General features: G+C 59.3%; 1 protein-coding gene and 1 non-coding gene across 2 annotated transcripts in view; both read right to left on the bottom strand.

Annotated features, from left to right (window-relative positions):
- Positions 1–493: 493 nt before the first annotated feature.
- FAM53B (family with sequence similarity 53 member B) overlaps positions 494–15376 on the bottom strand; it is a 79308-nt gene continuing 64425 nt past the window's right edge. The window contains exon 4 of the mRNA XM_070364035.1: positions 494–4540. Coding sequence (XP_070220136.1) covers positions 4235–4540 — 306 coding nt within the window. The 3' untranslated portion in view covers positions 494–4234. The remainder of the gene's footprint in view (positions 4541–15376) is intronic.
- Positions 4905–4977, bottom strand: TRNAC-ACA (transfer RNA cysteine (anticodon ACA)). The gene has a single exon. It is a non-coding gene; the product is annotated as a tRNA-Cys (tRNA).

The raw sequence follows: 15376 nt of genomic DNA, 5'->3' as shown, positions 1-15376 counted from the left end.
GGGGTACCCTGGTGGGCAGGTGGCCCTGCACCCGGCAGGACTTTCAGGCCAGGCCCTCTATAGCGTCAGGGCCGCGTGGCCCGGCCTGGGTGCTGAGCTGACATGCTCATGACAGCTCTGTGACAAGCAGGTCCCTCAGTGCTCTTAACTTGGGGATTACAGCAGGGTGCAGTCCCTGGCTCCTGGCTGGAGTGAGGAGCAGAAGTCCTCCGCCCAGAACACACACGCACTCTAATGACTGCCCCGGAGCTGGGGACCCCCCGGATCACAGCTGTGGCCATGGCCAGCCCTCCCGTCAGTCGCTCACAGCCTCCTGCACCGGAAGATTTTGAGAGCACTCAGCTCTCCCCCCACTTTACAGATCTGACCCTGGGGCTTGGAGGGGACAGAAAGGCCCCAGGCTCTGCCTGTGCCAGCCCAGAGCACAGGTGCAACCCTCCGATCCGTCACCCCCAACCCCCCAACAGAAAGCACACAGCCGGCTCACAGCAACTGGGTACTGAACCAGGAAGCTTTATTTACACAGTAAAAGTAACAAGCAGATTCCTGAGAGACTAGAGCGGCCCTAGTGCAAGATAGTTGTGGCCTGCGCAGAGGGCAGGCTGCGGTGGGTGGCAGACCCAGCGCCATCCTGCACAGCGCTTCACCCGGGCAGGGGCCGGGCCCAGTGTGGCCCATTTTCCAGCCACCACGCTTCCTGAAGCTCCAGGGCACCGACGGGTGCTGCTGGGAAAGCACACGTGACCCCGGAGACGGCCAACCCGCGGGCACCCGCGCCCGGGACGTGGGCCCCCACACTGGGACACAATTTCTTTGCCAAGGAGACTATGCTAGAAGATTGGACTATTCTAGCTAGGTATAAGATTTCTGCTGTGGTCTGGGATTTTTTTTTTTTTTTTAATTAAATCCTTTTCTTTTCTCTTTAAAGAGGCGCCAGTGGGAGGGGTCCGGCCACCGTGAGCCTGCGGCAAGCGGCGGCACCATCGCCTACATGGAGGCGCTGTCCTGGCTGGGTTGCTGCCCCCAGAGCCGGGGCGTGAGGACCGCCTGCACCCCAGGCTGTGGGATCTGACACAGTCATCGTGTGGATGACCTGCCTCCAGGCCAGGGTGCGTGAAACTCGAGCCCGTGGTGGGGCGTCTGTCCAGGGCGTGGGCTGGAGGCTCAGGCAGCACCAGCCAGAGTGTGGAAGCGCACAGGCTGCCCCTCCCCGACCTTGCTCTGGGGCCCCTTGTGGACAACGGGTTTGTTTCCTTTCTAAGGTGGACTTTGCATTTTAAAATTTCTTTCAGTGTATACAAATTCACAAAAACTTTTCCTGCTACAAAAATTTTGTTGAAAAGTAAGGCTTTCTGAGAGTGAAAATCCTCACGAGCTCTCCAGGGGCCTGGGAGTCGTGTCTGCCCACGGGCGCTGCACAGGCCCTGGCCTCCACCGCGAGTAAGGCAAGAGGGTATGCGGTAATGTAAACGCTGAGGCTGCCGCCCCGATGCCCGGCCCGGCCCCACGGGCAGCGGCCTCTGTTAGTCGGCGGCTTTAGTGAGGGTGCCCCAACAGGAAGCCCCCACACCCTTCAAATGCACGACCCTGCTCTTGTCCTTCCAGGCCCCCGGGCAGGCGGACAGCCTGGCACAGCCCTCCCTCCTAGCTCTGAACTTCCTCAGTTCCCCCTTACAGGCAGGAGTTCATGGGCTGCACTAGGCAGGGTCCTGGCAGAAGTGAGGTTCGGGGCTGGGAAGGAGGCACCAGCTGGCCTGCTGCCCCCTAGGGACACCCCTCACCCCAGGGTGGTCAGAGAGAGTCTCCCTTCAAGACCAGGAGTCCTGGTGCCGGGGGAGCAGAGCCCAGAGACGGGCCTCAGGCAGCACCTCCTATAGACAGATGGGGGCTGCTCTCTTTGATGGGAAGACGGACATGAAGCCACCCCACAGCTGCCTCTTTCTCTGAGGGATCACTGGTCATCCTCTCCCCTCCTTGCTGCTGTCGTGGGCTTGGGCGGGGAGCTTCTGTGGGAGCAGGAACAGCCAAGAGAGGCCTGAGGAGGCTGGGAAGGGCCAAACCCTGCCCTGGGCTGCAAGCCCTTCTGCCTCATGGGTCCCAGGAGCAGCCTGCAGGGAGATGGGGCGGGTGGGGCCACGGCTCGTCCTTCCCCGCCACCAGGCCTGAGAAGGGGTGGGGGGTGGCTGGCAGGGTCCGAGGGGGCCACGCGCACTACAGCTCTGTGACACGCACCACTGCTGCGTCCCTTCCCGGCCTGGAGGAATGGCATCCAGGGGAAGGGCTGCTGTTCAGGGCGCATGCCCGCTGTGGCCACTGGGTGTGGGTCAGGTATCATGCCTCCCACCCAGGCTCCTTGAGGCCAGGGGGCGCCGGCACGTCCTCTCCCGTCCATGCACCCGCTGCTGGACGCCCCGGGGTCTCCTGGATCGGCTCAAAGACGACGAGCCGCCTGGTCTGGCTCCCCAGGGGGGCTGTGCCCTTTGGCGGGACCTGCCCAGCGCCCAAACGCCCACGATGCTCTACAACCTGCGGCTTCTGACACCATCTCGGGGGGGGCAGGGTGGCGGGTCATGGAGTTGGGGTTTTCTGCAAGCATCTTAAACAGCTGATTTTTAAGAAGAGCCAACTCTAAATGAGAACTTGAGCCACTGCACTTCGGATGTCCAGAAGTAAAGGTTTAAGTCACGTTTCCCCAAACCTGGTCTCTCTTCAGAGGAAAGAGAAAGAACCATGTGCCCTCAGCCCTTGCAAGCACTGAGGGCTCTGCCGTCAGCAGAAGGTGAGTGGGACCAAAGGGATCCCCGGAGTGCCTCTGTCGCGTGGCAGCACACTGCAGGGGACACGTGGATGGACTGAGCCTTGTGGGAAAAGGAGCCACTTTGCTCATAAGCTGACCCCCGCTGCTGTTGTCTGCAGAAGACGCCGAGCTGCTGACAGCTGGATTCCAGGGGAGCCAGAGCCCCATGGGGCGTGTCTGCAAAGCGGGGCTGGGGAGGAGCGGTCTGGGAGAGAAGCCTCAAGGAGTTGGGGCTCCTGGTGGACCTGGGGGGGCTCTGCTGGGGCGCCAGGAGCCAGGAAGGGTGTGTGGGCACCCCACTCTGTGCTTGTGGTTGGGGCAGTAGCAGGGAGGTGGCACCCCTCCAAACCCCCCCAACCAACAAGGCTGTGCTTGGTAGATGGCCGGGCCCAGAATGGCTGACAGGCACCCTCTAGTCCCGGAACATGCCCAGGGCCTGGGTCTGCGCACCTGCACAGGGCCCTTGTCCCTGAGGACGTTTTCAAAAGGCTGCCCTCCTCTGGGGACGTCTCTCCACTCACCCGTGTCTACTGAGCTCATTGCTCAGTGGCAGGGCATCGTGGACAGCGGCTGCCAGCTGCTGACCCTGCCAACTTCAGCCCCCAGCCCCAGAGCAGCAAAGTCTGGAGCTGGGACCTCTACACCATGGGAGGGGCTCGCACCTCTGCCTTCTTGGCCAACAGAGCCACCAGATGTCTACCCACCTGGACAGGCCTCTAACAAGCAACCCCCTGCACCCCGAGGTGTTCCCTGGACTCTGGGAGTCCACCCGGCACGCAGGGCCCCATCACCCACACCTGGAATTAAGGCCGAACGGTTCTGGTGTTAACGACCGAGGAAGCCTCCCCCGCCTTCCCGAGCCTGAGCGGGAGACCTGGGAGAGAAGGCACGGAATACACACTCGAGGGGAGGAGGGCGCGGCAGGGCTGGCCCCCCGACCCAAACCTGAGAGCAGGAGGGCGGGTGGGCCCGTGACGCCAGCACGTGGACCTCAGGCGGAAACCCGGGCTGGGGGTGGAAACCCCAGCCCTGCGCAGACGCCAAGAGACTGCCCAGCGGGCAAGGCTGGGGTGCCGTGCCCATCGATGTGCCGCAAGTGAAAGGGGGGCAAGAGACCGAGACTGAGAAGCTTCCGTCCCGGCCCCTGCGGTTCCGTGGACCGTGGCTGCCGTGCTGGTGAAAGGATGAGATGCTGCACTGCGGGGCGGGGAGTGGGGGGCGGCCCGGGCCCCCGCAGGCGGGACAGCATCTCGGGGAGCCGGTGGGCTCGCTCCTGGGCCCTGATGCCCGCCTCCCAGGAAGCTCGGATCAGGCCCAGGGGTGGGGCTCCCCGGAGGGCCCGCCACCGCACCTGGGGGGTGGGCAGGAGGAGGCCCCTCGATTCAAACGAGCCCTCCCGCCCCCCGCCCCCCGCCCCCAGCCAGGGCCTGCAGCCCCTCAGTTGTTCTCTATCTGCTCGATGTCCAGCTCGCCGTCCAGGGAGCAGGGGCTGCTGCGGGCCCCGCGGTCCCGCCAGGCTGTGCCCGGCTCCTCGCAGCATGGCTCCTCCCGGCAGGCCAGCGAGTCATCCAGGGAGGAGGGCAGAGGCTCAGGGACCGGGGTCCCGGCGGGCGTCCTGCCCCCTGCGCTGGGGGCCGAGTGCAGGGCGGCCCAGGACCTGGTGTGCAGGGCGAAGGGGCTGTGGGTGCTCCGGTCCTCCGTCCCCGTGTTCAGGCAGCTGAGACTGCTGAAGGTCTGACAGTTCTGTGGGGAAGACAGACACAGGTCACAAGGGGTCGCAGTCCCACGGAATCCAAGGACCGAACGCCCCACCCAGCCCGGCCAAGACCCCTGGGGGGCTACATGGTGGTGGGCCCACCAGGCAATGGAACGCCCTCCCCAACGTCAGCAAGGGCAGAGGGGCCGTTGGTTAACTCCTGAAGAACCACCCCTGGCCGGTGAACACCACGTTAATCAAGAGACATAAAATGCAGTTGAGTGACTGAAGTCGCTCTGTCGTGTCCAAGTCTTTGCAACCCCATGCACTGTAGCCCACCAGGCTCCTCCATCCATGGGATTCTCCAGGCAAGAGTACTGGAGTGGGTTGCCATTTCCTTCTTCAGGGGATCTCCCTGACCTAGGGATTGAACCCAGGTCTCCTGCATTGTAGGCAGATGCTTTACCGTCTGAGCCACCAGGGAAGCCTCAAAATGCAGTTATTTGTCTACAAACTGGCAAAGAGCACAAACTTCCTAGCATCCAGTTCTGGGGGGACTGGGGGTGGTGGTGGTGCAGTAGGGACAGAGCTGGGGGCAGGCTCAGAGGCCTTCACGCACAACCTTCCTGCAAAACAGAAGTGGCAGGTTCACCTCTAGGATTTTTACCGCAAGAAAACAGTTCGGACGCAGCAACACAAATGTGCCTCGTCACACCGTTACAGTGGAAAGAAGGGAGTGACCCAGCATCATTCCCCATGATGCTGGTTCCGTAAAGCATGTCTTTTCAGGCAGAGGGAGGCTCTTGAGCCGTTGCAAGAACACAGCAGGAGCGGGCCCACTGATGTAAAGGGAGAAGCTGCCAGGCTGCGCTGGCGCTCAGAGCGGACGCGGGGGCCCATACCACCTTCTCGCCGTGGCAGGGACGGGACGTGGGCGGGGGAGGGTGGGCTTGACGTTCGCGTGGTGCACAGTCCCACACGGGCCCTGGGCTCCCGGGCCCTCGGGTGGTGGGTGTCAGCCCCGCTGGGGGCGGGGCAGGGCTCACAGCTGGGGGCCGCGGGCAGACCCCCCACCCCCAGCCACACTTAGGCCTCGGTGGCCTCCTCTGTGAGAGGAGGTCCCTACCTGTCCCATCTGAGGCCCCAGCAAGAGCCAAGGGCTCCGCGCCCGCCAAGCCCTGCCTCTGTGAATGTGGCCGGCCTGGAGGAGGCAGCCTAGGGCCCACCGGCAGCAGCCACAGCCTGGACGTGACCCCACGCACTCACAAGAGGGGGCAGCCGGCACTGCGCACAAGTGGGTCCAGCTACATGCCTGCTTCCACGGCTGAGCGTGAGGCCCGGGCAGGACAGAGGCAGCCCAGCCCCTTCCCAGGGACGAGACAGAAAGGGAAGCGCATTGGAGGCAGCAGCTGGGGGGATCCGGGCTTTGGGAGGTGGGAACGCGGGCAGCACTGCCTGCCCACCGACGCCGAGGCCACGGGCCCGTCCCCGAGGGCCCTGGTCCATTTGCTGACGGCAGTGTTTATGTGTCACTTTGGAATGAAGACGACCACTGGCTCATGGCGCACAAGCTGCTGAAGCATCTGGGCAAATGGAAAAGGCGCTCTCTCTGGAGGGAGGAGGCGGGGCCCGCCGTGCGCACTCCCTGTTCCTGCCTGCACCGTGGAGGAACCCGTTCTCGTGGGTCTGCTTGTCCTGGAATCTTTTGATTAACTGAGGAAGGCAGGCTGGGGGGTGGAGGGTACTGGGGGGATTGAGGAGAGAAGAGCCAGGCCACCCATTAGACCTGCGATGCTGGCCCTGACTGTGGCAGGAGCCAGCCTAGGGGCGCGGAGCCCCTGCTGGGTTGCATAGGGCTCAGAGGGCCCAAGTCCTCACTGGGCACGTTTGCTCTGCTGCTGGGAGACAGCTCCTCATGCAAAATGGCCCCCGAGATCCTTCATGTCCCCAGGGTCAGAACGCAAACCTGGGTGGGGATAAGCCCCAGCTGGGAGGCCCTCGAGGCCTCTCCACCTCCCGGCCACCCTCTGGACAGGCCCAGACCTGAGCCGGGACAAGAGGAGAACTGGGTGGGGGGCAGAAGGGAGGAAAGATGGCCCAGCCCAGGCAGGGGCATCAAACCCCAGGCTCAGCAGGGAGGCCTAGGAGGGAGGCCCCAGGAAGCCAGACCTAAACCCCTGCACGGCCAGATGGTCTCTCGCCCTGTAGACGTGGCGGAGAGGAAGGAGTGGCGGTGCACAGCCGTGTGAGTCCAGTTACAGACAGTGGCGTCCGGTGCGAGCCCGGTGTGCTGCGAATGGGCCACAGTGAGGCTGAGATCCTGGGGCTTGCAGCCCTGGGGGAACGGCCACAATGCTCCCCTCCATGTGCAGGACCTGAGCGGGCCTCCCTGCTTCCTGGGAGCTGTACCACGAGAACGGGGTCTTCCGGAACTCCTCCCGAGCATCCTACCTGCCAAGCAGCCTGACCCCAGGTGCTGACGAAGGTGTGTGTGTGGGGGGCGCCTGCCTTCACGGCAGCTGTGACGGCACGTCTGGGCACGAATCGTATTACGCAGCGGCCACACCAGCAGCAGGGTGCCGGGGACCCCGGTTTGCTGGGGCCTTTCTGAGATGTGGCTTCTGCCTTGAGTGTGCCCGGGAGAGGACTGAAGTCAGAGAGGCTGCCGTTACAGTCCTAGGTTCTGCCACACACAGGCCTGACAACTTCAGACAAGACCCTCGCACCTCTGGGCCATGGCACCCCCAACCAACGAGGGGTGGGCCAAGGGCACCAGCCCCCTCCCCTGCCCGTTCTGGCTGTCTGGAATAACTGGGTCGTTTCTGCTTTGAGGCAGGACAAGAAGCTGCAAGGTTTGGTTGGTGACTGTTGTCACAGCAAACCCCGGGATGCCCCTGACCCCACCCTCTGAAAGTCCTCAAAGGCACCTCCTCCTTGGCCACAAAGCCAGTGTCACCTTGAAAACACTGTTGACTCAAAACTCAGCTGTTGCAGCCACGGTGAAAACCAAGACCCCTCTGCAGAGTGTCCCAGCCGGTGGCAAGGCCCACCTGCCGGGGAGGAATGTGGCTGTCACAATGGGGCACTTGTGTGTCCCGCCCAGGTTCCAAGCCAGAAGAGCCCGTCCTATGCCAACATCCAGGGTGTGGCGCTGCGCCTGCCAGGCTCTGGGGCCCGGGTCCCACCCCGCCTCTCCTGGCAGCTCACACTCCCCGAGATCTCAGCACCCACGGGAGAATGCTACACGGGCCTGCCAGAGGCCTGGGCGCCCCTCTGGGGAAAGCGGCAAAGCTGAGGACAAGTTCAAAGCACCATGTGAACACATCATTCCAGCGTGAAGTGGTTGCTGGGGGACAGACAGTCCCCCTAAGCCAAACTCTGTTCTCTTGAAACCCAGCCCTAGCCCCAGGGCTGGGCCGCCTACTTGGGCACAGGCCTGCCCAGGTAACAGAACTCAGAGAGGACCATCCATGTGGCCTCAGGCTAGAGGCTGGAGATACTCGTCAGCACCCCAGCCCGAGAGTCTGGAGTGACTTTGGAGTAGGGCCCTGAAAGTCCAGCTGCTTCCATCAGACCTGCCATATCGCAGGGTCTATCCAGCTGTGTCGCAGCCCACACACCTATCCAATCTTCCCAAGGCTCTGCAGTCAGGAGCAAGGGCCCCCTTCTCCTGTGCGGATCTTTGCTGGTATCCCCCTGGGAACTCCAGGCAGCCCTCACTGCAGGCAGAGGCCCACCAGACCTGGGTGGGGGAGAGCACCCCCTGGCACTTGCAGCCACACCCAGCCCCAAGTGCCCACCCTGCCAAGGGGCGAAGAGCTCATAGCCCCTCACCAGCTCAGGACAACTCTGCCTTGAGCTACCAGCTGAAAACCAAACCCCGCCTTGGGAGACTCACCCGAACTCAACAGACTCAGCCCCGTCTCCCTGTGCACGCCTCCGCCCCCGCCCCTGCCTAGCAGCAGGCTGTGAGCTCCATCCTGTCCCCAGGGGCCAGGGATCCCTGTGCCAGCCTGCGGCAGTGCGGGCCCAAGGGCAAGGTGGGCCAAGGGGGCGCCGTGGCCTGAGGCAGACAGTGCCCTGAGGAGGACCGACTGTTTTCCTCACTCCTGGTTTCTTGGGCCCCAACTTGCCCTTGAACCCCTGGAACCAGGAAGGCCTCAGGAGTACGGTACACGTGGCCCCAGGGAGGAGCAGCGGATGGGGTCAGAGAACCCGGACCTGAGTCTGGAATTGCCTTGTTTGCTCCAGAAATGTAACAGTCCTTGCCGGCCTGACTGCTGGGCCTTCGCAAGGGTCCTACCAGAAAAGGGATGCGAAGGGGGGCTCCTGGCATCCCCCTCGACTATGGAAGCCTGCTCCCTGGTGCCGATGTGCTGGCTGGCACAGCCCCAGCCCCCCTGGGCCCATTCTCCCGAGGCAGACCCCCGGCCAGTGACGGGCTGACGTGGGTCCCGGAGCAGCCCAGGACCGGGGGTTGGGGTGGGGGGTCCAACCCCAGGTGCTCTGTCACATGACGGTGCTCCCCGGAGTTGGGCTGTGGCCGGCCTGGCTGCTTCCTGCACTTCCAACAGGCTCCTCCCAGGAGCCGCAGGGTCTCTGGGACCAGATTCTGCACTCCAGCCCCGCTTCCATGGAACCGACCTCAGACGGGAGGTGAAAGCGCTCTGCTCTCCACGGCTCACCCACAGCGCTGCTCCTTCCGAACAGGAACGCGCGAAGGCAGCCCGTGAGGTCCATGGGTCGGGACCACCGGGGAGGAGCGGCTGCGGGGAGGGGCCCTGTCTTCGGGTCAGCCCGCGTCCTCACCCCCGGGCCCGGGTGAAACGTCCTCTCTGCGCTGTGCTGGGACGGGACCCGGGTCCCCCAAGGCACACGGGCACTTCCCCCTGCTCAGACAGCAGGGTGACAGCGCCCAACTCCCCTCTTCCGCACTGGCCTTCCAGCCTGGCACGTTTACTTTTTCCTGATGCCAGCTTCTGGTCATCTAACTTCCTAGATCGCTTTGTGTGACTGATCTTGAGGGAACCGCCTCAAAAACAGGGGCATCCCAACAAGCCCAACCAGCTAGTCAGTTTGGCCAGACCAGGTCCCCACCCGGCCGGGGTTCCTGGAGCTTCGGGGGCCCCTCTGCTGGAGCTGCTGGGCTCGGGTGCTGGCAGAGTCCGGGCATTTCCTCCCCAAACAGACGCCTTCTCCAGAGCAGAATCTCCAAGTGTCGGGAAAACACCAGGCCGTGAGGATGGCTAGCGGCCTGGAAATTTTCTAAGTCTCGTTTATGCTGGAGGCTGGCATAGTGACAACCGAGGCGGTGTGAGGCGTGCGGTTTCCTGGGGTGGTGCTGTGTTTTTGTTTTTAATTATCTCAGATAAGACAAAAAAAAAAAGACACTGGCTTACTGGGGCCTATCTTTAATCCATCTTTGGTAAATCTGAATTTTGCATGAAGGCTGGACTGTCGCTTACAGGAAGCCTGGGAGCCCAACGACGGGTCAGGTGGTGGGGCTGCCCCGGGTCAGAGCTGTAGGTCTGGCTGGAGGTGGCCTGGGGCAGTGGGCACAGCCGGCCCCTCACTCCCGGCTTCTCATCTCCGGGCTCAGGACGCAGAGCCCAGCACCACTTCCTGCTCATTGGGCCTGATCTGTCCCTGTCACACTCACCTACGGGACCCCCGTGAGAGGCAGCCTCCTCGAGCCTGGACTGCTCCCTTGCCCTCGGGAATATGGGAAACTCCGGCCATGCAGCCCAGAAAGGGAGGCCCCGGGGAGCACCATGGATTCAGCCCTGGACACTCAAAAGTTCTTCCCAGACCACGGGCTCTAGAATCAGGCAACCGGGGATGGGCGGGGACTATCTGTAAGGGTGCACGGACGGCCCTGGCAGTTACTGGGAAGCCCTGACTTCCTGGGTCATTTCCCGGGCTTCCCTCTGCAGAGGTCAAGAAACGTCTCCTGAGCACCCAAGCCCTGCAGGCTCTTCTTCGTCCGCTAGAGCCCAGTCTGCATCGTCCCTGCAGGAGCCAGGCTGAGCCCAGTGGACCCTGCTGGGCCCCCATGGCCTTGACCCGCACTCCACCGCCTGGCTTGGGGGCCGGGTCATGGAAGGTGTGAGAGCAGCCTGGTGGGATAGGAAGGAAGGACCCACAGGGTTGGCCCCCGGGAGCTCAGCTTGTGCGTTCGCGCAAACCGGAGGTCATGTCCTCCGAGCGGTAGTCGGCCCTATAGGGTCTGGAGCCCACACAGGAGCACCCCACACCCGGGCTACACTGTGGTGAAGGCTGTTTCTACACCAGGTCCCTGGGGCGGGGGCGCAGATGGCCTGCCTGCACAGAGGTGCGGACGCTGACGCCAAGCAGCTCACAACTGGGAAATGAAGCATTCTGCGGTGTGTGTTCCGGCCAGCACACACTCAGGACAGGACTTGTGAAACCACTTCGCTCTCAGCTTGGTGTGGAGAAGATTCTTCGCCTGACAAAAGTCAAGAGATCTTTCCAAAGCACACAGGACGCTGGCGGGGGGGTGGGGGGGCGGGCCAAGGCCAATGTGTGGCGGGGACGCTCGGGGACTCCAGGGGCGGCCTCTGCCCGGGACGCAGGGGCACTGAAGGTGGGGCCAAAGTCCAGAGCAGATGGTGGGCCCCCGGGCCCCCGTGGCCACACCAACCCACAGGGTGACGTGAGTGCGGAGCACCGGGCCAGCTCAGCCCCGCTCCAGGAGCTCCATGTCTGCCCCCTCCCATCTCAAGAGAGGCTGGTTCTCAAGTTTTTAAACTGAAAATTAAAACAGGTGAGAATAATCAGGAAGCCTCTGTGAACAACAATTAGGTGAGACCAGTCCCACCAGTTCTGATATTGGCTTCCAGAGAAAGGCGAGGCTTTCTGGGAAAATGAACAGATTACCAATCAGCCTAGCAGCCTCACCTGCAGATTAGGTGGACTGAGGCTGGGAGAAGTGAAGAGACCCCAGGTGGCACAGCACAGAACAGTCACAGAATTGTCTGGAGGGTTCATTACATTGAGACCACGTAGGAAGCCAAGGAGGCACTTGGCAAACCTTGATCTCCCCGGTCCCTCCTCCGCCCACTGCACTGTGTTCAGGCTGAGGGAGGGGGCATGGCTCTCTGTGGACAGTACTGCATGACCAAGGCATCAGGGGTCAGCACTGTATGGCCAAGGGGTCAGGGGGCTCGGCTTTGGGAACAGAATCTATAATACAGATGGTCAAACCCACTGCCCTTTTTAACCAAAACTTGCTTTCAGAATTCCGCAAGACCTGCCAGTTACACAAAAGGTAAAAATCCCTAGGAATAAAAATGCAAGAATTGGCAAGAGAAATAGAAGAAAACTTCATAGAACATAACAGTGGACTTGAACAAATAGACATCCTGTCTTGTGGACAGAAGACTCGACCTCAAAAAGGTGTGAATTCTCCCCAAGTTATTTCATAAATCTAACACAATCTCAACCTGCAATGTCAACAGCAGTCCTCGACCCCCGCCTCCAATCTCAGAGTAAGCAGATTCTCGAGTTTTTAACTGAAAAATGAACAGGTGAGAATGATCAGGAAGCTTCCGTGAAGAACAATGAGGACAGCCTAGTCCTGTGCTGTGCTTAATTACTCAGTGGTGTCCCCACTCTTTGCAACCCCATGGACTGCAGCCCGCCAGGCTTCTCTGTCCATGGGATTCTCCAGGCCAGAATACTGGAGTGGGTAGCCTTTCCCTTCTCCAGGGGATCTTCCTGACCCAGGGATTCAACTGAGGTCTCTCCTGCATTGCAGGTGGATTCTTTACCAGCTGAGCTACCAGGGAAACCCTGAGACTAGTCCTACCAGATGCTAAAACTTGCTGCAGAGCCTCAATAATTAGGAGTATATTACTGCTCGAGGACACAGAGACTAATGCAATAGAGAATGTTCTGAAATAGCCCCAGGTTCAGTTCAGTTCAGTTCAGTCGCTCAGTCGTGTCCGACTCCCTGCAACCCCATGAATCGCAGCACGCCAGGCCTCCCTGCTGCTGCTAAGTCACTTCAGTCGTGTCCAACTCTGTGCGACCCCACAGACGGCAGCCCACCAGGCTCCCCCATCCCTGGGATTCTCCAGGCAAGAATACTGGAGGGGGTTGCCATTTCCTTCTCCAATGCATGAAAGTGAAAAGTTAAGTCGCTGAGTCGTGTCTGACTCTTCGCGACCCCATGGACTGCAGCCTACCAGGCTCCTCTGTCCATGGGATTTTCCAGGCAAGAGTACTGGAGTGGGGTGCCATTGCCTTCTCCGCCAGGCCTCCCTGTCCATCACCAACTCCTGGAGTTCACTCAGACTCACGTCCATCGAGTCGGCGATGCCATCCAGCCATCTCGTCCTCTGTCGTCCCCTTCATCTCCTGCCCCCAATCTCTCCCAGCATCAGGGTCTTTTCCAATGAGTCAACTCTTCGCATGAGGTGGCCAAAGTACTGGAGTTTGAGCTTTAGCATCAGTCCTTCCTTTAGAATGGACTGGTTAGCATGTCATAAAGATGGAATCTCAAAGCAGAGAGGAAAAGATGGAATTTTCAATAGCGGATATTGAGACCAATGAGTAGACATATTAAAAAAGAGAAAAAAAGGCTGACTCCATATTCAGACTATATACAGGATGAACTCCACATAGACCTAATATTGCAACATAAAACCATAAAAACACTAAAAGGAAATACAGGAGAATTCTTTTATAGTCTTGGGATAGAAAGCCCTTTCTAAAACCCAAAATTCAGATCCACAGAAGAAATAATAAATTTGATAAAAATGTATACATGTCAAAAAACACCAAAGGCACTGGTGGGAATGTAAGACTGTGTACGCGCTTTGGACAGAGACTGACAGCTTCTGAAAATGTTGAAGCACAGAGTTACAGGACACAGCAGTTGCACCCCAGGTATACAGCCAAGAGAAATGAAGACACATGCCCGTACAAAAACGCGCCCGTCAGTGTTCACAGCAGGGTTGCTCATAACATCCAAAAAGAGGAAACCGCCCCAATGTCCCGTCAACTAGCAGCTGGATAAATAAAATGTGGTAGGAGTATTTTTCAGTCATAAAAAGGAATGAAGCACTGACACACGCTCCAGCAGGAATGAACTGTGAAGTCACCACGTTGCTTGGGGAAAGAAGCCGGTCAACGAGAAATGGCGTTATTGTATGATCCCATTTATAGGAAAGACCCACAACAGGCAGATCCAGGAAGAGCAGAAAGCAGATTAGTGGGTGGCTGAGGGTGAACAGCGACTGCCAGTGGGTGTGAGGCTTCTTTGGGGGCAGTGAGGAAGCTGTTCTAACACCAACTGTGGTGAGGGCTGCACAGTTCTGTGAGCACACAAAAAACCACTAAGGTTGTTTGCTATAAATGGGTGAACTGTATAATGTGAATTATATCCCAATAAAGCTGTTAAAGAATGTCAAAAGACAAAGAACAAATCAGAAACAAACATTTGCAGTTCACAGCACATGCAAACGGAGAAGGCAATGGCACCCCACTCCAGTACTCTTGCCTAGAAAATCCCATGCGCGGAGGAGCCTGGTGGGCTGCAGTCCATGGGGTCACTATGAGTCGGACATGACTGAACGACGTCACTTTCACGTTTCATTTTCATGCATTGGGGAAGGAAATGGCAACCCACTCCAGTATTCTTGCCTTGAGAATCCCAGGGATGGGGGAGCCTGGTGGGCTGTCGTCTATGGGGTCACAGAGAGTCGGACACGACTGAAGTGACTTAGCAGCAGCAGCACATGCAAAACCAACCTCTCTAATGGACACTTGGAGCTTTCCCTGGTGGCTCAGAAGGTGAAGTATCTGCCTGCAATGCAGGAAACCCAGGTTCAGTCCCTGGGTTGGGAAGATCCCATGGACAAGGAAATGGCAACCCACTCCAGTATTCATGCCTGGAGAAGCCCATGGACAGAGGAGCCTGGTGGGCTACAGTCCATGGGCTTGCCAAGAGTCGGACATGCCTGAAGCGAATAACATGCTACTGTACAATCAAGAAACAGAGCAACAGCTCCATTTTCTTTTAAGGGCGCATGAATACAGTGCAGAACACACGAGTGACCTTTAACTATAAGATGTTCAACTGACCAGAAAAATGCAAACTAAAATGACACGGAGGAACCATGTTTTCACCTCTCTGGTTGGCAAAACCCACGTGTGAGCAGGATCTACTGGGGCGGCGGTGGATAAATGGACCACCTGCAGCATCATCGGGGAGCGTGGCCCCCTGGGCGTCACCTGGGCAACAGGCTCCCGGACGAGGAGCGTGCACGTGGAGTGTGCCCACAGAGGATACACCTGCACACGCCTGTAAGGGCCCGAGCAACGCTGAGAAAGATGCATGCGGCCCCGGGGGTCCACAGCCGGGGTCTGGGAAAAAGAAAGTGGGGCAGAGCCGCACAACAGACCCTCCTGTGCTGGAAAAAGGCAGCCAACAGCTGGGCTGTGACTCAGAAACTCTTCCAGGGTCTATGATTTACGACAGCGAGGTGCAGAAGGCTAGATGTCAGCCTGCCGTCTTCCGTACAAGAAAGGAGAATGAAACAAGAACATTATTATTTGCTGGTACTTGCATAAAGGAATTCTGGAAGGATCACAAGAAACAAACAAGGAGTTAACCTGAGGCCACGGGGGATGGGAGCGAGACTTCCCTTGTGTATTGTTTTAATTTCTGAACATGTGAAAATACCATCAAAAAATAAAATATGTGTGTGCTTATATTATAGAGGAAGGGACACTCTAAATTAGGAATGAAGAAAAAGGATGACTCACAGGCCAAAACAAATCTTACTGAAGTGGTCACTCTGATTTTCAAAAAAAAAAGACCCTCTCCACGGCTGCAACAATCTCCATCTTAAATCATT

Source organism: Bos mutus, chromosome 26, assembly GCF_027580195.1.
Source record: "Bos mutus isolate GX-2022 chromosome 26, NWIPB_WYAK_1.1, whole genome shotgun sequence".
NCBI classification, from domain to species: Eukaryota; Metazoa; Chordata; class Mammalia; order Artiodactyla; family Bovidae; genus Bos; species Bos mutus.
This window is presented reverse-complemented; position numbering and strand designations above follow the sequence as displayed.